General features: G+C 43.6%; 1 protein-coding gene across 5 annotated transcripts in view; it reads right to left on the bottom strand.

Annotated features, from left to right (window-relative positions):
- Positions 1-11,976: 11,976 nt before the first annotated feature.
- ATG2B (autophagy related 2B) overlaps positions 11,977-24,320 on the bottom strand; it is an 81,361-nt gene continuing 69,017 nt past the window's right edge. For all 5 annotated transcript variants that reach the window (XM_086363035.1, XM_086363037.1, XM_086363036.1 and 2 more), the window contains 6 exons: positions 22,112-22,181; positions 21,729-21,811; positions 20,998-21,119; positions 20,255-20,409; positions 19,452-19,601; positions 11,977-16,920 (listed from right to left, as the gene is read on the bottom strand). In XM_086363035.1, the coding sequence (XP_086219161.1) occupies positions 16,690-16,920; positions 19,452-19,601; positions 20,255-20,409; positions 20,998-21,119; positions 21,729-21,811; positions 22,112-22,181 (811 nt within the window). In that variant the 3' untranslated portion in view covers positions 11,977-16,689. The remainder of the gene's footprint in view (positions 16,921-19,451; positions 19,602-20,254; positions 20,410-20,997; positions 21,120-21,728; positions 21,812-22,111; positions 22,182-24,320) is intronic.

Here is a 24,320-nt window from a genome sequence, read left to right as displayed (position 1 = left end):
GGCCAGGCTTACTTTCCAGGAGATTTGGGACAGAGAAGATATCAGAAGGCCATGCCAGTCAACAGAGATGCTGAACAGGGATGTCACGTTCAGGCTGCATTTCAGAGAGATCATTTCACAAGAACGTAGGACAATGGCCAGAAGAATGTATCAGTCATCTGCTGCTGCATTAAAAAAAAAAAAAAAAAAAGCCCAAACAATGATTTAAAGCAAGCACCTCGGCTCACAGTTCTGCAGCTGACCACTTGGGCTGGGTTCAGCTGGGTGGCTCTTCTGCTGGTCTTGGCTAGCTTCACCAGGCCCACCTGCGGTCAGCAGCCAGTCACCTGCTAGCTCTGTTTCTAGGGGTTGAGCAGGGAGGTGCAGTAGACACAGAGCTGACCTCAGATGGAGTCAAACCCCACAATGGATTAGGTGTAATGAATGATGGGGGACTGGGGAATACCCCAACTCTGACCTTCCCAAACTCAGATGGAATCAGAGCAGGTAATTCATTCAGTGCTTTGACTACACGTATTAGTGTCCAGTATGGACACTTAAAGGAAATCAACCCTGAATACTCACTGGAAGGACTGATATTGAAACTGAAGCTCCAGTATTTTGGCCACCTGATGTGAAGAAACGACTCACTGAAAAAGACCCTGATGCTGGGAAAGACTGAGGGCAGAAGGAGAAGAGGGTGTCAGAGGATGAGGTGGCTGGATGGCATCACCGATGCAATGGACATGAACCTGGGCAAACTCCGGGAGATGGTGAGGGACAGGGAGGCCTGGCATGCTGCAGTCCACGGGGTCGCAAAGGGTCAGACACCCCTGAGCGACTAAACAACAACAACAATAATTGTGTGAGGCATGGGGTGCAGAGTAAATAAGAGCTTTCCTCTCTTCAGAGGGTTCACAGGATGCGGAAAAGACCATCCAGTGCAACCTGTTCAATGTACTGATGGAAAAACTGAGGCCCGGAATGCTTTGCCTGTCGCATGGTGACGCCATCCACGCGGCGTCTGGGGTCAGAGCCAGCTCTTCTCCCGGTGACGCCATCCACACGGCATCTAGCGTCAGAGTCAGCTCTTCTCCCGCCATGTCTATTCCTCCAGCCCAGGCAAGTGGCTCCCTGGAAAACACTTCCTGAGAACTCCTTGTCTTTCCAGTGGAATTGCCCTTGCCCAGTGCTGATGGACAGAGAAGGCAATGGCACCCCGCTCTAGTACTCTTGCCTGGAAAATCCCATGGATGGAGGAGCCTGGAAGGCTGCAGTCCATGGGGTCGCTGAGCGTCGGACATGACTGAGCGACTTGCCTTTCACTTTTCATTTTCATGCATTGGAGAAGGAAATGGCAACCCACTCCAGTGTTCTTGCCTGGAGAATCCCAGGGACAGGGGAGCCTGGTGGGCTGCCATCTATGGGGTCGCACAGAGTCGGACACGACTGAAGCGACTTAGCAGCAGCAGCAGCAGCAGTGCTGACGGAGGTGGTGGGAAGGACAGGAAGTCCTTCTTCACTCTCCTGGGAGAGACATGACTGCTGATCTCCAACAGTGCCAGTTCTCCCATCCTTCTGGGAAGTGGGAGGGTTGAATTTCCTCACCCTGTTGGAGTTAAGTGTTGTCTTTGCACTCCTTTGCCCAGTGTGAAGGCAACCTGTGTGTCCCTTCTAGGTAAGAGCATTTCAGAGCACAGCTCTCCTCTCCTCTGCTATAGCAAACCCAGACAGTGGTGTCATTAAGAGGTGGAGTCCATCAGCCCGGATCCCTGAGGGACTACCTACCGACAGCCCTGTGTTAAACGTGAGTAAGAAATCTATGCTTGCTGTTTCAAGCCAGAGAGCTGGAGGATGTTTGTTACTGGAGCAGAATCCAGCCCATCCTCACTGATTCGCCAGGTTTCAATGAGGAGGGGTTGTTCCCAACTTCTGGGCCTCTTGCCCAGCCCTTAACTCCTCTCTGAGGAAGAAAACTGACTTAGCTTATCGACCAGTTTCAAGAAAAAAAGAATTGAACTTGCATAGCTCAGTGCCCCCGTCCATATTCACTCTTTGGAAAGTGCTGTCTGCAGACGCTGGGCTTCTCTTAGCCATGAGGTTCTGCCCCAGAAGGGGAAACTCAGCATCGCCTGGGCCTGTGTGGGTAAGTCCACCTGACTCTGGGATTCAGAACTAAGAAGCCCACTGTGGCCACACGCCTGAGTGACACTGTCTGATCGAGGTCTTCTCAGAAACAAAGATAACGTGGCAGCCCCATCTGCTGACTCTTGTTGCCTCCTTTTGTTCAGAACTGAGACATGAAAACAGGACTGTCCTCAAACCCCAGCTCCTAGTTTCCTGCCCATCCCATACTCCAAGGGACTCAAATTCCAAAAATCTTGGATAAAAACATGGACAATTCAGACTTCCCTGGTACCATGGATAAGAATCTGTCTGCCAGTGCAGGGGACACAGGTTCAATCCCTGGTCTGGGAAGATCCCACATGCCGTGGAGCAACTAAGCCCGTGTTCCACAACGACTGAGCCCACGCTCTAGAGTATGAGAGCCATAACTACTGAACCCCAAGCGCCTAGAGCCCGTGCTCGGCAATGAGAGAAGCCACTGCAGTGAGAAGCCTGGGCACTTCAGCTAGAGAGTAGCCCCCACTCGCCAAAACTAAAGCAGACTCGAAGAAACAAAGACTCAGTGCAATCCCCCAAAAATGAAAGCCTACTGTGTATGTCACTTCTGTCTTGTCTGACTGTTTGCGACCCCATGGATGGTATCCCTGGAGAAGGAAATGGCAACCCACTCCAGTGTTCTTGCCTGGAGAATCCCAGGGACAGAGGAGCCTGGTGGGCTGCTGTCTATGGGGTCGCACAGAGTCAGACACGACTGAAGTGACCTAGCAGCAGCATTAGCAGCAGGATGGTATCCCACCAGGCTCCTCTGTCCATGGGATCTCCAGGCAAGAATACTGTAGTGGGTTGCCGTGCCCTCCTCCAGGGCATCTTTCTGACCCAGGGATCAAACCCACATCTCTTACCTCTCCTGCTTTGGCAGGTGGAGAAGGAAATGGCAATCCACTCCAGTACTCTTGCCTGGAAAATCCCATGGACAGAGGAGCCTGGTAGGCTACAGTCCGTGGGGTCGCAAAGAGTCGGACACGACTGAGCGACTTCACTTCCACTTTCTTCACCACTAGGCCACCTGGGAAGACTGATGCTGAAATGCAAATCTGATTCCTGAGAGTTTCCACAAAACTTCTTGGCAAAGCTGGCATGAATGTTCTTGACACCAGACACTTAGAGCAGACAGCTCTTGGTTGGGAGGGCCGTCTTGGGCATCATAGGCTGTTTGGCAGAGTCTCAGGCCTCTAACAACTAGATGCCAGGAGCGCCCGCCGTCCCCAGTATGACAGCCTCAAAGTCTCCAGATGTGACCGAATGTCTTCTGGGAGCAAAATCACCTTCCATCCCCAGCTGAGAACCACATTTTGGCTAATGTGATTCAGTTATGTCTACAATGGCCTCAAGGAAAGGCTAGCAAACTGGGGGGACTTCTCGGAGGGGGAGGACTTCAGCCCTGAAGGACTGAACTTAACAAAGGGAAGGGGAGGGGCCACGGTCCTAGGAAAGCGTGTGCAAAGGGAGGCTGGAAGGCCAGCGGAGATAAGGGGTTGGGGAACGGGTACCACACATGCCACCGTTGGGACAATTAAATCACCAAACAGAGAATCACTCAGCATTGCACACACGGTCAGCGTTTGCTAATCTCACTGCAGCAGAGGCTGTCCTCCAGTCCAAACAGTGACATCAGTTGATAGCAACTAGCCATCACTGATTCTGGCATCACTCCCCAGGGTTGAACAATGAATCCCCCCTCCACCCGCACCTTGTAGCTGTTCCTGTATCATTTTCCCTGCATCCCACCATAGCCAGCCTTGTGATGTGGGGGGGTGGGTAAGACCGGGAAAGAGGGAGAAAAGGCAGGAATGCGATTCAGTCATAATGAGCAAAATACCACATTTTAAGGAAAGACAGGATCCGGCAGACTCGGCTGAGAGGGAGGCCACTGAGATGAGGAGGGAGGTGCAGGGGCCATGTTGTCTTTATTTAAAATGTTCCTGCTTTGTTCATCATGGGTGTTTTGCATGCATTCTGATTTTTAAAAACATTGCATTCTGAAGCTTCTCTGGTGGTACAGTGGATAAGGATCCGCCAGCCAATTCAGGGGACACAGGTTAGATCCCTGGTTCGGGAGGATTCCACATGCTGTGAAACAGCTGGGCCATGCACCATGGCTACTAAATCTGCGCTCGGGAGCCCACATGCCACAACTACCGAGGCCCGTGTGCCTGGAGCCTGCGCCCTGCAGGAAGAGAAGCCACCACACCCGGGAGCCCATGCACGGCAGCCAAGAGTGTCTTCCACTCACTGCCACTATAGAAAAGCCTGCACACAACCACGGAGACCCTGCACAGCCTAACTGATTAAAAAAAACACATGGCATTCAGTTACTATCTTGGTCACTGCAGTGCCCCTGAACACGACCCCCTTCTTAAACTTTGTGCCCAAGGGGAGGACCCCGGCCGCCTCAACTTAGTCCCAGCCCTGAGTAGTGGGATTCGGGGATGGGGGTTGCATTTTCCCAGAGGAATGAATCAGCAGAGAAGCTCCTATTTCAGACTCACTTTTACGTACCCGCTCCCCCACCTTGCAAGGAAAACACAACAAAAGATCTTTATCTGAATATAAAGCACGTTTCAATTATCTCAGGTCCCAAATATTCCCTTATCAACTTTCTGTGAACACTGGCAACTTTCACAAGCCCTGGGGATTGAGAGAGGGGCCGGGTGTACTTTATCACCCAACCTGGTATTTACAGGGAGAAATTAATTGTGACATCAAATGACATTTTTATATTTAATTTGAAGTCATGTCCTCGACTAACAGGAAGCTGCCACAGACTAGCCTTGTGAAAGGGTTGGGATAATTAGGACTTTTCCAAAACCTTCCCACTCTTTGTGGGGCCAGGATTTGCTCAGATTCAGCTGGGCTGCGGGGGCTTTGTGGGGCAAATGCAAGAAATCAAAGCTCCACTCAGAAGGGGAGCGGGCGCCCCCTGCTGGCCTCCAAGGAGGAGCACTCTTTCCCCAGAAATGTTTCTGCACAAATTTTTAAAGCCAAGTCCTTGAATGGGTTACAGCAGATATGTTCCAAAACGTAACAAAACACGAAATGTGAAGAGACAACAATTTCTCTCGAGCCCTGTTGGTGGATACTTACGTAGGTACAACTTCTACAAAACAGAAATTGGCAACAGCCATTCAAATTTTAAATGGATGTCACATATCATTGATTCGGTGTTTCCCCTCGTTAGTGATCCATCTGTGAGATAAAGTAAGATGGTGCAGATCAACTGAGACAGGCTTGGACCTTGGACCCTTTGCTGCAGTGCTGCAAAACTTGCGTGTGTGCTAAGTCACTTCAGGCGTGTCTGACTTTGTCTGACCCTATGGACTGCAGCCTGCCAGGCTCCTCTGTCCATGGGATTCTCCAGGCAAGAATACTGGAGTGGGTTGCCATGCCCTCCTCCAGGGGATCTTTCTGAACCGGCATCTCTTATGTTTCCTACAGTTGCAAAGCTTACACCAGGAAAAATGTTTCTTTGAGCTACAAAATACAAAGAAACTATATGGGACTAAAAATAACTGCTTGAAAAAAAAAAAAAACCTGCATGCATGCTATAGGTGGGGCAAATTCTGGACAAAAGATAGAAAAGACGAAAAATTCAACTGCCACTTCTGAGCAAAAACAAGGTGTTGGGAGAAAAATCAGGGTCCTGCGATGCCCCTTGCACATACACCTAAGCGGGGGGCACACCACCTAAACCAGCCCTCCGGCTTGATCCCTGGACACACCCCTACCCTTCACCCCAGATAAGGAACAAGCTTGCCCCCGCTTGAGAGCGAGCAAGCAAACCTGTTGCATGTTTTCACGCCCTCCTGCGACTGCAGGGGCCCCAATAAAGCCTTGCCTGAATTTCTACTGATTGGGGAAGGCCAAGAATCCTTGTCCATGGGATTTTCCAGGCAAGAATACTGGAGTGGGTTGCTATTTCCTCTTCCAGGGGATCTTCCTGACCCATGGATCGAACCCGTGTGTCTTACATCTCCCGCATTGGCAGGCAGATTCTTTACTGCTAGCATCACCTGAGAAGCCCAATTAGTATGAAAACCACTGAGAAACTGAGGTGCAGCCAAGTTAGGGGACTAGCTCAAGGTCAGTCTTTGGGGTAGACAGTGGGCTGAAACCCCAGTTCAGCAAACAGGACATAAAGACTAAAAAGATGACTCGAAATCCGGTATGAAAGATTAAGGAGAGTTTTGAAGAAAATAGTATTTAAAAGAAAACAGGTGGGGTGAGGGGGAAATAAGTAAAACCAGTTTAAACTTAAATAAAGGGAGGTATTTATTTGGCCTTAGAAATGTTCATTATAACATTTCTGTTACATATATGAAGAGAGAATCTCTAACAATTGAGCTATGATATTGATGAAATGAAGTGAAATGAAAGTCACTCAGTCGTGTCCACCTCTTTGCGACCCCATAGATAGTCCATGACAGAGGATGAGAGGGTTGGATGGCATCACCGACTTGAGGGACATGAGTTTGAGTAAATTGTGGGAGTTGGTGATGGACAGGGAGGCCTGGGGTGCTGTGGTCCATGGGGTCGCAAAGAGTCGGACACGACAGAGCAACTGAACTGAACTGAACTAAGATAGTCCATGGAATTCTCCAAGCAAGAATACTGGAGTAGGCAGACAGTATTGATGATACTGATAATGCTTTTTAAATAGCATAGTTTTTTGAGGGGTGCGGGGATTGTGCAGAACTTTTACTAAATGTTAAGTGCTTTTCAAGTCATAGCCTTGAGGTCTTCATTGCTCAAAAATAAATAGGTCACATCTGGGCTGACAAAGGCTCACGTTAGGTTTTGGAAGCAACGTTAATACTTGGCAGTGAACAGTCATGTTTTCCTTTATACCTCAATGAAATCTAAATGTAAGAGAATGTTTTGCCCTCTTCTGACAGCCTTAGAAATTCTTACTGTAAAGATGTGCTAATGTTCATTTTCCTCAGAAAACCCAAAACTGCAAAGACTTTGCCTCCAGCACCCTCCTTGACTTTTATTTCCACATGCTACCCAAGATGTACCCTTCAAGTCAAATTTCCCTGGAACCAGTCAATCCCGAACATCAGGCTGAAAAGCGAACTGGCTTCTCTGGCTTTCCCAAGGCTTCCCCGGCTCTGTGTTTAATGCCAGGAAAGCAGATGTCTGGATGGCAGCGAAAGAGGGGACCAGGTGGCATCTTCATAATCAGGAATTCCAGTTCTAAGACTATTTTGAGTGACTTCTCCTTTCCTTGGCTTCATAAAATGCCACCCAATTTCTCAGAAGAAAGACAAACTGATTTTATACGGAACAAAAGGCTGGAATAATTAGCCATGTCTAATCTGTCTTATATTAGATTTTGACATCTTCTCGGGGGTTCCAAGTTCCCCAAAGTCGAGGACCATATCTTTCATAGGACTTGCCAGGTGACGCTACTGGTAAAGGATCCACTTGAGAATGAATGCAGGAGACACAAGAGATGCAGGTTCAATCAATACCTGGGTAGGGAAGATTCCCCTGGAGGAGGAAATGACAACTCACTCCAGTATTTTTGCCTGGAGGATCCCATGGACAGAGAAGCCTGGTGGGCTACAGTCTATGGGGTCACCAGGAGTCGGACAAAACAAGCACACACACACGTTATCTTTCATATCTACCCCAGGGCATTACTCATAGTCGGCATTCAGGAAACAGTAACCATAATATCTAACACTTAGATGGTGCTTACTATGTGTCAGACACTATTCTAAGCACTTAGCATACGTGAACTCAGATAATCCTCATAAAATCCTATTATTAGCTCCATTTTATAGAGGAGGAAACTGATGCACAGAAAGATTCAGCAACTTCCCCAAGGCCACACAGCTAACAAGCAGTGGAGCATGGTTTCATATCCAGGCAGTTTGACTCAAAAATATACATTCTTAGCCACCACTCCGGTGGCCCCCAGTGTGTCTTGCACAGCAGGCACCTGGAGAGCTTCAAAAACACACCTTCAAAAAGGACATTTAATACGCTAAACTGTGATTTAATTGGTCTTGGGTTTTGGAATTTTTAAAAGCTCCTCGGGTGATTCCAATATACTGGCAAGTTTTGAGAACCATTACATTATACTATCCTGCCTCATCCCGCAGCCCATGTTTGCTGAATTTAATTTGTTTGCTCCATGAGGAACTGCTTTCAGGAGGTAAACAAACAAGCAGGGGGAAAAAAAAATGTCCAACTTTGGTTGTATCAAATTACCTTGGAGTGTAACGAATTGTAATTCCAGCAGAGCATGTGCTAAGAGCACGGGTCTGGAGTCAGACATTCTCTGATTAAAATCTCTGCATGTAGCAGGGTGTGAGTGGAAAATGTTGCCTGCCGATCAGTAAACAAACGGTGTTACAGCCACCTAGTCGCTGCAGCTGCCCTGGCGGTGAGGAAATGCAGGATGCAGACAAAGGGGTTGCCCGTTGCCTTGCCTGTTGCCTTGTCTGTTGCCTTGCCCGCAGCCACTGTGGCTGCCCCTACCGTGTGTACCCCGAGGGAACTCAGGGCGAGAAAACACCAGGCACTGACCCCAGACAGCTGAGGTGCACACCAAAGGAGTGACTCGAAGGAGTCTAGACTCTCACACCTTTCCACCCCACACACAGAAAACTGCTAAAGTCCTTAACTTCAGACGTTTGTCTTCAATTAACAGCTATCTTTAGATGTCCAACCACCTGGTATTTGCAAAAACTTCTATTTACCTTGGCTCCCTCCATACCTCTTTAGAGAAGTCGCTCAGAGCTATCTGAGAGGCTGTCTTCTAGGCTTGAAATGCTCAGAAAGGCTACAAAATAAAAAGTAATTCTCGACTTTGAGGTTGTGTTTTTTTTTTTTTTTTTCCGGACAGGAGTCCTGCTACTTCTCAACAACCCCCATTTCCTTCCTGGGCACACAGCAAGACTACATTCCCCAGCTTCCCTTGCAGCTGGATGGGATCATATGATAGGATTCTGACCAATAGAACATGGGCAAAAGTCTCCAGCCCAAGTCTCCTCTCTCTCCTGTGAGGCAGAGCCACAAGATGGAAGGAGCCAGGGCTCCTCCATCACCACTTAGAGGAGGGCTGCCAGATATTCAGGAACACTAACTGGACTTGATGTAAATGAGAAATAAACTTTTTTTGTTAAACTGCTAGGATTTGGGGGTTTATCTGTCATCAGCATATTAAAAAGCCGAGACATTACTTTGTCAGCAAAGGTCTGTCTAGTCAAGGCTATGGTTTTTCCAGTGGTCATGTATGGATGTGAGAGTTGGACTATAAAGAAAGCTGAGCACTGAAGAATTGATGCTTTTGAACTGTGGTGTTGGAGAAGACTCTTGAGAGTCCCTTGGACTGCAAGGAGATCCAACCAGTCCATCCTAAAGGAGATCAGTCCTGGGTGTTCATTGGAAGGACTGATGTTGAAGCTGGAACTCCAGTACTTTGGCCACCTGATGCGAAGAGCTGACTCATTTGAAAAGACTCTGATGCTGGGAAAGATTGAGGGCAGGAGAAGGGACGACAGAGAATAAGATGGTTGGATGGCATCACCGACTCAATGGACATGAATTTGGGTAAACTCTGGGAGTTGGTGATGGACAGGGAGGCCTGGCATGCTGCGGTTCATGGGGTTGTGAAGGGTAGGACACGACTGAGTGACTGAATTGAACTGAACTGTTATCAGTGACTACTGTTTGTTCGCTAGCACATTGTATGGCTTTGGGTAGGTTACTTATCCTAAGCCTCTTGTGTTGTCATGTGCAGAATGAAGACAATGGTATAAATGCAAACTGTGTCTGAATGCTGGACAGCTTTCATCTGCCCCACTCCAGATCCATTCTCCACCCCTCTGCTCTGTTTTCCACTGTGCTTTCTGCCAGGATAAGCTTGAGATACTGAACTATAGGCTCAACCTGTGAGAAGCTCCAGCAGGAGATGGGAGGGCGGGAGCCCAAGGAGGTCAAATAGTTGTCACACCCCTCTGGCTCCTTGGCTCCACCTAAGGCCACAGCCACTGTCTGGCAGCCCTGTCCTTCAGCTACAGGTTCTGTGAGTCACTGCTTTGTCCCTCAGGCCTGCGAGGAGGCTTAGCCTCAGTATCCCGAAGGATGGAATAGAGGAAGAGAAGGAGCCTCACATTCCTGCAGCCAAGGGGAGCAGGAAAACGTCAGCCATCACCTGAGTCACAGACCTGAGGCCTGGGGAAGACCCAGAGTCAGCTCTCAAGGCGCTTCGGGTCTCCTGTGCCCCTGTTCACCTATGCTAAGTCCCTTCCTTACACTGCCCTCAGTCACCTCAGTAGCCGTCTGCTCCCTGCCAGGACTCCAGCTGATAGCAAATGTGAATGCCATGTTGTTGAGGGCTGAACAAAGTGGTAGTCACATAGCAAATACTTAACACTCATTGACTTTAAAATGAGAGATGTGCCACAAAGTGTCTTGACAGGAGTGTGTGCTATCGTAAAGAGGTGAGGGTGGCTGGGCCTGTCTGAAAATTATAATCTTTAAGCTAAGAGGAACCAGGCAGAATATTCTAGAACGTAACGTGGGGAAGCTCTTAGGCACTGTTCTCACTCCAGGTTGCACGTGATTTTCACCAGGGAAGCTTTTAACCCAGCCATTTGCACCAGGGGTTTTTTGCCACCCAGGGGACATTTGGCCATGTCTGGAGACCTTTTGGTTCACACAGCTGGGGAGGAGCTACTACCTGCATGTACTGAGTAAGCCCAAAGGACGCTGTGAAACATTTCACAATGTGCAGGACAGACCCACAGAATGTAACCAGCCCCAAGGGCAAGATTCTTTAACTGGAAGGACTCTAATTTAGCCCCATTCCCAGACTTATGACTGTGACTGGAGCCCAACCAGGGGAGGAGAGAGGGGTGAAGATGCAGGATAAGCAACTTTGTCAGACTTAAGTATTCAAAGAGCCTTTAACCTCAACTTTTTAGCAAAACTTCTTTCTTGGTTTCCTTATTAGCGAAGAATTTTCACTAATTTAGACAACTGCACCTCTTAAATGAAATCCTAGAATGAGCATGGGCTTTGGGAGTCAAACCAAGAGACTGTGAGCAAGTACCTTGACCTCTCTGAACCTGTCTCCTCCTCTGGAAAACAAAGACTATTATAACCACCCCTCAGAGGGGCTACGAGGTTATGCAAATAATACAATACCTGGCTCACAGCAGGCACCTCACAAAGCTTCGCTTCCCTCTCTCTCACAAGAGTTTGGGGGAGAATGGATACATGTATATGTATGGCTGAGTCCCTTTGCTGTCTACCTGAAACTCTCACAACATTGTTTGTTAATTGGCTATACCCCAATGTAAAATAAAAAGTTTTAAAAAAAAGTCATGTGTGAGGTGTGTTGTGACTGATGACTTTTCTCTGATGGTGCAAAGTGAACGGTCATGTAATGAGATCTGTCATCAGAGCATCTTTCAAAGTATTGTCTTTAAATATTTCCATAAAATATTCCTAAGTAATAAGATTCCTCCAAAAAGAACAGATTTTTTCAAGTATTTATCTAGGTCCCTAAGACCAAAACTATGTGTTTGCTGCAAGTCTACATTTTAGAGATAAAACAACTAATGCAGCAATTAATATCCAAAAGGGGGAAGGGTTGGCAAACTCTAACAGAATATGCCCTATATACTGACATCTCAGAAACTGGTAGCAGGTCAGCTCTAAGTACCGGGATCAGAGGAAGACCATTTCCCAAGAACAGGATCTGACACAGACCTACCCTCTGCTTCGAAAAATGTTATACAGGTTTTTTATACAGGGAGCATTTCTTGGAGAGAGACCATAGTGTTTAAAGCAAACTCCAAAGAGTAAATATTTTAATTTTCTTCAAGAATATCCTTAAATTCATAATACTTTAAATAGTCACACTAACAAGTTAACATTGCCACAAAAATACTCATACAGCATCAGTATTCTTAAAGTATTTACATTTAGAATTACTTCCATGAGGAAACAGCAACGATGACAGTCAACATACACGACGTGTTTTTTACTTGTGGTGAGATCAATTCAATGTCCAAAATAAATCGGGATGGATTAACATTAAGAGCTGAACTGGAGTCCCTACCAAATTTCACAATGGAAAAGCAAACAGTCCTGTGTGATGGCAAATTATACAAACAACATAAGACAAATCCAACTAGAAATTGGAAGCTGCCATTTCATATACACAAAATACATGTGAAACAGCAAAGTAAACATACTCTTAAAGGAGGGGCTGCCATTTCAACCCCACCTCCCCTCCCTCCCAACACACACAGCACTAGAGATGTCCTTGAGTCAGCCAATATCAAGTCTACAATCTCCTGAAATAATACATCAGATAGCACTCTGGTGTCTTCTATGAGGCTACGTGCTTGAAACCAAGGGGCTGACACTGGGTACAGGAGGCAAAAAAATGTGTAACACCTCTGTTTTTCAAAACTACTGACATTTCAAAATATGAATTGTTGAAACTCACATAAATTTCTTATCCCTCGCCACAAAGAAACTAATTGTGATTTACTAGACGGCCTTCTCTTTGACTTGTAGACACTACCATGAAAAGGAAATTCTTTTGATTAAAACTAACTGACTTGCAACTGTGCATATAAAGTCTATTACAGGGAGCAGAGTGCCTAGCATGATCCTGAAACTATTGCGATAAAAATAAAATGCATTAAAGCACTCAGTTATTCTCAATGAAAAGACTGACTGTATTTTCCAGTAAAAAGAAACAAGATTTCTTGGTGGTAAGGGGGAAAAAAAAATCTTTTTTCTCCCCCTTCACTATCTACACACTTTCTAAACAACTTTCCTTTTCAACCTGAGACTCACAAACTTGTATTTGATTTATTCAATTTGGTACCAATGGGTCCGTCCAATTGATGCATCTGCCGATACCAAGTATCACTTTGTATTTGCATAGGGCCTTTTACTTTCAAGAGGCTTAAAGAACTTTACAGACGTTTTCTCTCATGTCTTAGGTCATGTCAAGAGGACGTGAAGGGAAGCAGGGAATAGACTGCTCACCACAGACCACTACCCCTGCCAGTCCCCATGAAGCTGAGGACACACACCCCACGAAGGTCTGAGAAAACTGAAGCAAAGCAGAGTTAAATGATTATCCTTAAGTCAGGTCATGTGGCTTTTATATATATATATATATATAAGATCTAAATTAATGTTAAGATAATAAATTGTTAATCCTAAAGCTACTTAGTGCAAGTGTGGACTTCCGGTTTAAAACTGCTGAACTCCACCTCTGCCCTGTCTCGTCTCTGGTAAGGGCAAGCTTGGGGCACACGAGCTGACTCGACAGTGCCCGAGGGTGGCAAGTGGCCCCCAGGTAGCGGGCGTAGTTGTTTGGCCTGTTCGAGAATTGAACGAAGGCACCAAACCTACACGACACAGTTTTTAAGGAGGTGGTTAAAAAGTTATTCCCTTAAAACTGAAACTATTTCAACAGCATTTAAAAGTGACACATAGCAGGAGCAAGAGATACTAGTGTTTTGTCTTTTTGCCATTTTAGGCACATGGCTACTTGGGAAGATTTTTTTTTTTCTCGAGTTCTGTATTATAAAAATATTGATGTTACATACATGTGCTTAATGGGAATCCAAATTGGACTCAAGCTTTACTAAAATGGAAGTCTTTGCTATGGTATCTACAAAAAATATGCCATCCTATCTGTCCTAAAAGGCGAGTGCTGAGCGGACACTGTACTTGTAAACGATAGCCATCTGTGGACAGACAGGAAGGGAAACCAGGGGATCCCAATCAACCCGAATCAAGAGAAGACGTCCCCATGGCCCCTGCTGCCTTTATAATGTAAGGCGGTCTTACTGTGTTCCTGTAACCCTGGGAGGTTCTGAAACTCACTGATGCTTCCTGATCAAGCTTGCTTACCTGGACCCTCGGGGAGATACACACACAGACTCAATGCAGTGATACACAGACATGCTCAGTCTGCCCCATGAAGAGGTCAGCCTTGAAGGCACCGTTCACAAACACATTAGTCTAAGAGATGAGAGACCTGGAGGAGCCGGGGCTTCCGTGGGTGCCATGCAGCCAGGGCTCTTATTAGACAATGCCACCTATTCAAGGTGTCCCAGGCCTGGGGCCCACGACTAAGTGCTTCATCCCACACCGTCATTCCCACTTGCATGCTTGCTCGCACACGTGTGCATGCTCCAATCATCTGAAAATCTCTGCTGTCATAAGAAGCCCCTTCATTTACAGACGGGACACTGAGGTTTAGAGCTGAATGCCTTGGCAAAGTCACCACTTGGTAAGTCACAGACCTGGCCGCACAAGCATCCTGCCAACACTCTTTACTGTATCGGCGTGGTGTAAAAGTTTGAAAAGACGCTATTAAAAAAGAAAAAAATTAAGGATATTTAACAATGGCAAAGTGTTCAAACACACACACTTCTTCCACGTAAACACCTCAGGTAAACAGCATCTTGGTTAAAGTGACAATGAACAGACCCTTGACACTAAATCTTTCTGAGATTTAGTTTCTGATCACACAGGTAGATTCTATCAAAAGCAGGTGCAGGAGGGCAGAAGAGACAGCCATGGAAATTACATAATAAAGATATGCTTAATGGGACTTATAAACCCAATTTGTCAAAAAATCGGTCCATCTGCAACTCAGAGTTCAGAGAAGAGGATGATTATTTCTCCCTATACTAATTAAGTTCAATTAGATACAATATGGAAAATATATTTAAAAGTTAAGGAGATTTTATATTTTTAAATTTGAGCGGTTTTCAGTTTGATTACTCATCACAGATACCATACCCAGCATGTTCCATGTAAGGGAAAATGCTGGGATTGATGCAAGGGTGCCCAGAGAGCGCCCCAGAAGCAGGCTGAAGCTTCATACAGTAAACAGCCATGATTCGTGTGTACTCAGGACCACATTCTAGGTGGGCTCCATCCAGCTGGGCTCCAGTAACAAATGGTCCTCTGATGGTTCAGTAGGTGGTTTTCTGAGCACTAGCCTTTCAAGTTTTCCAGCAGTAAAAAGAGAACAAGACAGAATTACATGCTACTTAACAAAATTTTACAAATTTTAAATGTTCGGATTTTTGCTTTCTTGTAGAAAGTTTCAAGAATGAAACTGATTCAATGTCATTTTTCAAACCCCAAACTGAAAGTAGTTCTGAAATTCAACTTCAACTCGAATGCATCTCCCTATTCTAGGAAATGAGAGCGTTCACATCATGACACTTTAAATAGAGGATGAATACAAAGTCCTATGTTTTCTTTCTGCTAGATTAATCTAAAGTCAAAGACAGAGTTCTGGAGAACCATTTCCTTCTCACATCTAGGTAATGATCTGCTTAACATTAAGCAAAATCAATTTTGAGAAAGTGTTCCCAAGGATTTTGGAGTAAACCCTAGCATTGCATCTATGAATATGCTCTAAGAGAAGCAAAATATTCATGGAAGCATAAAACAACTTTACCTTTAAATAAAAATACTTTATTCATTCCTGACAGAATAGCAAAATGTACATTGTTAACCAAGTAAAAATGGTGCTTCGAAATAGCTGACTAGGGCATATTTGGAGGATTTTTGGCTAATTTCAAAAGAGTAAAAACCACGTTCAATCTCCCTTTCCACATACGCCTAATAAGCTTGCACTATACCTGCTTAAATTTGAACAAATAAACAATTATATGGGCCCCAGTTCATCACAGAATGCACATTTTCATTATACTTAGAATAAATGAAAGTTACTGCATTTGAGTTACCTTCCTTTGCCAAAAACCTTCAGACTTAGTCCTCTTTATAGTTTGTGTAACTCTGTAAATTACATGTAGAATATAGCACATGACTTGTATTAATCTAAACACACAAACACACACACACACACATAATAAAGTGCAACACAACAGAACAAGTCTGCGACATTCATGTTCTCAAACTCCCATGGAAGGATTTTCTGAGCAAATGGAAACGACGTTCTTGACTGCGTGAACACTAACTCCAACAGACTGGGATATTTTTTCCTCACTGATATTTATATTGAAAATCCTATTTGCTTTATTTTCCCTGTGGCTTCTGTCTCTCATTTTTAATGAAAGTTTCGAAGCTGTGATTCTCTTTAAACCTGGAGAAAAATCAACTCCTTGGAGCAACATAAATATAGTGCTTTCAAAGTACTCAAAACGTTTCTGAGCACCCTGTACTGTAAAAGGAGGTTTCCAATGATAGCTTGTCTGTAACAAGGAAGATTACAGTCATTTTAATAAAAGCAAGCATTCCACTAACTTGGCAGCAAATGCTTTATGGACTTTTGACACCAGCCACCAAACATGTCTACTGGAAAGTACCAACTAGCCCTAAAATGTCAAAAGGTTTTGGTTGCATGTTGCTTTGATACTATATTATCTCACTAAGAAATGGTTTTGTTCCTGAGATGAGCGCGGTAACAGTAAATGAGTTCCCTCTGAAGTCGCCGGTGGGGCCCTCTGCTCCACATCTCCCTCCTCGTCTTCATCAAGAATCTCGTCTGAAACATCAGTCGTCCCCATGGCGCCACTTCTGCGACTCGTCCTGCCGAACATCTGGTCTGATCTGGTTTCTCATGCCACCCAAGACATTCGATGTCGCTTCTGTGGCGACGATCAGAGGTTTCACCACGGCCGGGGGGAGCTGGCGCAGGACTTCCCCCACGGCGCCCGTCACCCCCCGGCTCTCGTGTTCCCGAGCAGCAGTTTCGTAAATGGTCTGAGCCGTGTCTGCGATTCCCTGAGGAAAGAGGGGAGAGAAGGGAGTAAATCACTGCTCAGAAGACTCTCTAAATAATCTCGTAACACATTAACTATAGAGTTCATCAAGAGCAGGTTTGTAACCAAATGGAAATCAAAGCAGAAACTGTACTTTTGAGGTAACCCAGGATAATTACTTTTATGACAATTCTAAGGGAAAGTGGTAGTCCCTCAGTTGTGTCCGACTCTTTGTGACCCCATGGACCATAGCCCACTAGGCTCCTCTGTCCATGGAATTCTCTAGCCAAGAATACTGGAGTGGGCTGCCGTTTCCTTCTCCAAAGGGAAAGTAAGGGACAATTACAATTCAGCATTTTGTTATGACACTTATATACAGAAAATGTAGCTAGACTACAGTTTCACACAGGGATGTGCACGGAAATAGTTAATACTCCAAGAATAGCTTCTCTGGCACAATTAATCACTCTGGTTAAATCAAATTTAGCAAACAAAGCTTCCTGAATAAATACAATCACTAAATGAACATGGCGATAGCTCCTGTGACTCAACTGCAACAGGAAAACCTAATTCTACTGAGCTCCATAAAATAATTTAATTAGTTTTAAACTACTGGCTATGCACTAGAAAAGATAACTGGAACATTCAATTAAGATAAGAGACTAAATAGAACACTTTATTAAATAGAGAAAACTCTGAGAACACAAAGCAGGAACATGTTTAATAACCACAAATGAAGTTTTTGTAGCATTTTTCATCCTTCTTACAACTGTGTGACATGAAAATAATCATGACTGCTGAGCTTTAGAGCTGACTATGTAAATGTGTAGGTCGAGCCAGGGTGGTAAAACGTCACGCTGTTGTCACTGGTCAGTCGTCACGTATGGGTTTCAAACCTCTCCCTTTTGTCTAACTCAGGACCCCTAAGGGCCACAAAGCAGTGTCCTCTTGTGATGGTTTCAGTGAAGGGCCTGGAGAGAAGAACTTCACACTCTCAGGGAAATCAAGGAACCTCGTCCTGGCCCCAAATCTAGTCCTCACTTTCACAATCTGTGAAGTGAAGTGTTAGCTGCTTAGTTGTGCCTGACTCTTTGTGACGCCATGGACTGTAGCCTGCCAAGCCCCTCCGTTGGATTGGATTTTCCAGGCAAGAATACTGGAGTGGGCAGCCATTCCCTCTCCCAGGGGATCTTCCTGACCCAGGGATCAAACCATCGTCTCCTGTGTCTCCTACACCGGCAGGCAGATTCTTTACTCCTGCACCACCCAGGAAGCCCAAAGTGCTACATACCTAAGTGCTATAATATCCTGCTGCCAGCTGCCCCTGCTATGCCTGAAAGCCCAGGATCGTTTTTACAAACCTGATTTCTAACATGTCTACTGATAACTGGCCCAATCCTGACATCTATAGGAACAGAACTGACAGGTAATCAGCTCTCTTTATTCTAACAACTAAATCTCTTTTTAAGAGAGGTGACCAATGGCCTTGCCTTTATTTAGCCACTAATACATATCCTTACTTCAATGGTCTTCCTGCATTTGGAACCACAGAGGTTACTTTTGTCAGGTAAAAGACTGTTCTAAGGCACTTCTGTCTGTCGGAATATGACAGAGGAAAATATCGTTAATGAAATCCTAATACACAAATCATAAGTAAAATGACCTCAAACTTCCTCATATGTCAATGAAAAAAAGAAAAAGATTAAGACAGGGAGGGAATGCTCCTGTCAACATCCATAAAGAACCAGGATTCACTGGTGCAACTAAACTACAATCTGGCAATGCTTAATAAATCGGGCAACGTTTAATAAGTCTCAGGATTCAAACGGTTAGAAATCACCAGTTCTACCTTTAACAACCTCTTGCACATGTGAACAAAGGGGCATTTAAATGACATTCCAATAGAAGTATTTTAGGGGAAAAAATGGAAACTGTCCACCAACACAAAGATAAATAAATTATGCTATATTCACACAATGAAACACGATAAAAGTTTAAATCAGACCTACACATATCAACAAGGATGTATCTTTAAAGACAAAATATACAGATATATATGATACCATTTATGCTAACTTTTAAAATATAAACAATAGTATTTGCTTATGATGCCATACTTATATGAAACTATAAAAATATGCACAGAAAAAAAATGTACCATCTTCAGGATTGTGAACGCATGGGAACGGAATTAGGGTTTGCGATTAACCTAAAAAAATTTTGCTTTTTAAACAAATCTGAGGAAAACAGCAAAATACAAACATGGGTAAACTTCCCTGGTGAGTTCATGGTGTGTTTCTACCACCCCTTGCTTTCTTCTGTCCATAAAGAGACCAGTCTTCCCACGAGACTGCTAGTCTTCTTGAGAGCCTGCAGGCCAGGACGTAGCCCTCCCCTCTTCCCTACACACACATCTGCACTCATCAGTGGCAAAACAGTCCCAAAGCCACCCTAGGGTCCTTCAGAACGAAGCCCAAGCCCTGCTGCTCTTTAGACAAACTCCAGGGAAGGACGCAAACTGCTCCTGGTCCATCCCCTGGGGCAGCCACTCACCTCCTTCACGACACTGTAGGCCTTGGCCACCCCTTCCCTCAGGTCCACTGGCTGGTGGGCTAACCGGTGATGGGGGAACCTCCTGACCTTCTTGGGCTCGATAGAAAGGGTGCCTGGAGACACCATGTCATACGCAGTCTCCGCTGCTGCCTGGATCGTTTCATCAGAGAGGAAAGAGTGAGTCACAACAAAGTCTGGGGAGTTACGCTCCAGCAGCACACTTCCTAAGGGGAGTGAGGAGCGGCAGAGGAATTCTGCAGAGGAATTCTGCAGCGACGGAATTCTTTACAACCAGAACGTATTCCTTTTATAACAAGAACGTTAACGTATACATTAGTATCTGCGTTGAGCAGCTTTTTTCAGTTCCTCATCTCTCTGAGAACACTCTGTTACCAGGCTAGACAAGAATGCATGGTCTGTGCACAACTGGGTAAGGCCAACTGGAGCTTAATACTTACTAGCAAACCTGCATACAACTACTATCAGCTCTCTAGTGCCTTCATTACATTCAGCTATGATCTCTCCACATAAATGTGCTGAAATAAATCTTTGGCTAACTTAATAGTTATAATTTACCTGAAACAGGCAAACAAATTTGACACTGTAGTCCACCACTTTATTCTACTAATTATTTAACAATGGACAGCTAATCAAAAAAAATTTTAATGATACTAAGTCATTACAAATAAAATATTCTCAGTATTTTATACATTTTCATGGTGCCATTTTAAAACCAAGATAAGTCAAGTGTTTCTAATGGCTCTCCCTCTTTCTGGAGATTAAGCTGGTCTATGGAAAGTTACCTGTATGGTTTGAACCATTCTATTCGTGAGCTCGAGAGCAGCCATCGCTGTCGAGGTGCCAAAGGAGGCAGCCCCTCTCTGAAACCCTCTGACAATGCGGCCGTCCTTTCGGTACTGCTCAATTGGTAACCAGACCAAGTCCTTGAGGCCTTGCACTAGAACAGCAGTCAACATGCAGAAATTAATAGAGTACTGGAGTACAGCAGGTGAAGACAAACACTGCTTGCTTCCATTTATACAAGGTGCCTAGAACAGGCAATGTATATTCCTCAATTCACAGAGTGGGAAAATACACTGGCAGATGTCGGAGGTGGGTTAGGCGGGTGGTGAGGAATGAGGACTTACGTGTTTAATGGGGACAGAGTTCAGTTTAGGAAAGTGGAAAGTTCAGGAGACAGATGATGGTGAGAGCTGCACAACAACGTGAACGTCCTCAGCGCCACTGAAGCGCAGTTAAATACGGTTTAGACAGTGTGTTTTATATTATGTGACTTTTACCACAATCAGAACACATGTAAAAAGAAAAACAGGAGCACTGGAGCTCAAATCTCTGCTATATCCTAACCCTAGGATTTTTAACCCCTAAAACGCGAGGCAACATTTTTTGTGTATCACTAACAGGTAGATTTTTCTAGAAAGATGATCCTCACATAGATTCTCGAAGGCATCCATAGTCCCGAAAGGGTAAAGAATCACTGATCAGGTAAAATAAATTATCTTCTAATTAAAAAAAGAACACTCACCTAGCTGTACTAGTGAATGCATAGGCCCAACACCTCCCAGGATTCCTGGCAGCTGGTTCTTCTTAATGTCAGTAAGCCACTCGGTGATTGCGTATGAGAATAATTTGTCCACACCTAGCAAACTAGAGAAAATGACTATTAGTATATGGGAAGAAGAGTGACATTTATAGGTTTACACAGTTTGGGGGATTTTTTTTTTTTACTTAAGACAAAAAAATCTACAAATTACATGGATGAAATTTTATAGATTTTGAATTCTACTATATATATGTGTGTATACACATACATTTAACCTAATTGTAATGCTAATAATTTCTATAAAAGGCTAAGGTAATATATACAAGTGTGCATTTCCACTGTTTTTACTTCTTTAACATCTAAAGCTTTAACATCTAAAGCTTTAACATCTAAAGGATTAATTCAACGTCTCTAATTGTCACACAGTTCTTAGCTACTAAGGACCATTACCTTGTGAACTTCCATATAGGCTAATTTATAACTTTGGGAAATTATAAAAAAAGTCCTAACTATAGCTGCTTTTGGGGGAAATGCTCTCTTCAAACTGCTACTATTCTCTCAGAATAAAAAAAATAGCCCCTAGCCGGTAAAAATCCTCTAAAAATGAGCTCTCTGCAAATAACATTGTAAAATAATTAACTTATGTATGTTGGCTAGTTGTAAACTAACTTTAGTAACTACATCTTAAAGTCTCATATGATAAATCAACTTACCCATGCCGATAGAAAAGCCTCTTCAGCTTTAGTTCAGAGCAGTTTAACTGGGCGAGACCAATCAAAATCCCAGCTAATGTACCCTTTAAAATAAAAAAAAAATTCACTAATTAAGCTAAAACACCTAAAATATGTATAGCAAAAAAATATATGTATTTTATAAGACCCAACTGACATCCAAATTTTACTTAAGTAAATTTACTTAAGTAAAATTTGGATCTTTAAGTAAATTATATTTACTTTAAAAATAGAATTAAATTTTAAAATCTTACACTTCATTTCAAACACATAAACTACGATCGAAAAAGTTTCCTAAAAACTGAGTCCACTAGAAAAACAAATGAGATAATTCTGTAGAGTATATTTGTGCAAAATTTCCAGACCTGATCCATTGATACATGTTTCCCATGATAATCAAGTCGAATAGGAACTTCTGATGTGAATCTGAATTCTCTGAAGATAAAGAAAGAAGGGGAGTTATTTATATTAAAAATTACTAATAGCTGAAATTAGATGTAAATTAACCTTTTCAACTGGAGAATAAAAACCACAAAATAAATAATGTGGATATATTAAGATCTAAATAAAAGAGAATGTCTTTCAGCCGTATACCTTAAGACAATATACCAACTAAACAATGTTAATCTTATAAATTTTATTTATTTTATTTTAAAAACCCTTTCCTTGTTTACTAAACAAAACTTAAGTTAGAGAAATTTATTCTGGCAGGTATTCAATTCATACAGAGAGTAAACTAACAAAAATAACTTTCAAGATTAAACCAAATAATATAATCATCACCAAGAAGTAAAAAAGAAGAGCTAAGGTATTTATTTTAGTTCCATGATGAAACAAACCTCCAGAAGACCCAGACATGAACCCTAGTTTTATCAGTTATATGGGATACAGTCAAGGCAAGTAATTTAAACTCTCTGAGCCTAAGTGTCTTCATCAGTTAATTTTTAAACCCCATCTACATTGGTGAATTTTTACACTCTTGAAATGAATGCTTGTAAACGGGATACTGACACACTTGGGAATTCTGAATGAAATTACAATTATACACATCAAACAAAAGCAGTTGGCTTCCAAAAGTTGGACTGTAAATTGTAAGTTGAAACACATTTTATTACAGAATTAATGTCAGTGGTTATATCCTAAGTTATCCCAAGTCATCCTGGAAAAGTCCTTAACTGACTCTAAAAAGGAAGTGCTAAATCTACATCAGTGACTACAGGAGTCTGGGGTCCAGGTCACCCCTCATCTTCCAAACAGCCGTCTGTATCTGGTTCTGTGCCAACAGCCCCTCAACACCTGCGTCACCTTTCTCACTCTGTTCCTCCAAGGCATGTAACAGGGTAGACCAAATATCTTAATTATCTGTAAGCTCAACTCAAGAGAGATTTTTCTCTACTCTGTTCACTGTACCTAGAACAAAATCTGACATACATATACTGTGTTCAATAAATATTTGTGGAGTGAATAAATGTTTGTAGGAGAGGAGACTATTATGTCATTAATTGGAAAATGTACTGAATTTGGGATTAAGAAAACCTCCATTCTAGTCCTGGCTTGGCAACTGTGTGGCCTTGAGCAAGTCACCTCTCCTCTCTCGCATTAAGCTCCTCACCAGTGAAGTGAGTAATCTAAACCACGTCACTAAGGACTACACCGGGGTCCGAGGCACTCCAGCAGTTTTTGAGAGCAGAAACAGAAATCTACAAGCTATTAAGTAGTCTAGTGGAAAAAACACATATTTACCTAAGCAAGTGAGGCTATACAAACTGATTAGAAAGTGCCAAGTTTCCATGTTCTCAGACCAAAATTGTAACGATTTGATTTTTTTTAATAACGGTTATCCAGTGTTCACAAAAAACAAAAATCGGCAGCTTATACGTGATTAATATAAAATGAGAGTTCAAATTATTTCTTAGGATACACAGTTTTTTGGTAGAAAAAAATTTTAATAAAAAAGCAAAGTAGGAAAATAATAAAAGAGGCTCTTCCTTTATGATGGAAAAGTTAAGAATCACCAGAGAACCTCTATCTCAGGATCTTTCCAATTCTCATATTCTATTATATTTTCTGACTATTTTCATCAATACACAAGATATTCAAAACATGAAAACACTTTAAAATAGTTGTACTGCCTACTTAGAACTTCCCAGGTGACTCAGTGGTAAAGAATCTCCTGCCAATGCAGGAGACATGGATTTGACTCCTAAGTAAGCAAGATTCCCTGGAGAAGGAAATGGCAACCCATTTCAGGATTCTTGCCCAGGAAATCCCATGGACTGAGGAGCCTGGGGGGCCACAGTCCATCAGGTTGCAAAGAGTCAGACATGACTCAGTGACTGAACGACAACAACTGCCCACTTTGGGCCATACCTAAAGTCTAACCTTAGAGAGAAAGACAGAACTTGGGGAACACTGATGTCAGCAGGAGAGGAGTACAGAAAACCAGGGAAGGGAGTTGTCTCTCATAACAGAGGTGGTTTTGATCTTTGACCTCTTTCCTTCCGATAGAGATCCTAGGCTCCATCCCCACCATCAAGGGCTGGGAAAGAAAGAAGGGAAGAATGAATGAAACTG

This window comes from Bos grunniens, chromosome 21 (genome assembly GCF_055505025.1).
Source record: "Bos grunniens cultivar Pamir isolate PY7600 chromosome 21, Bosgru_T2T1.0, whole genome shotgun sequence".
Classification (NCBI taxonomy): domain Eukaryota; kingdom Metazoa; phylum Chordata; class Mammalia; order Artiodactyla; family Bovidae; genus Bos; species Bos grunniens.
The sequence above is the reverse complement of the archived record's forward strand: the minus strand, read 5'-3'. Positions and strand labels throughout refer to the sequence as shown.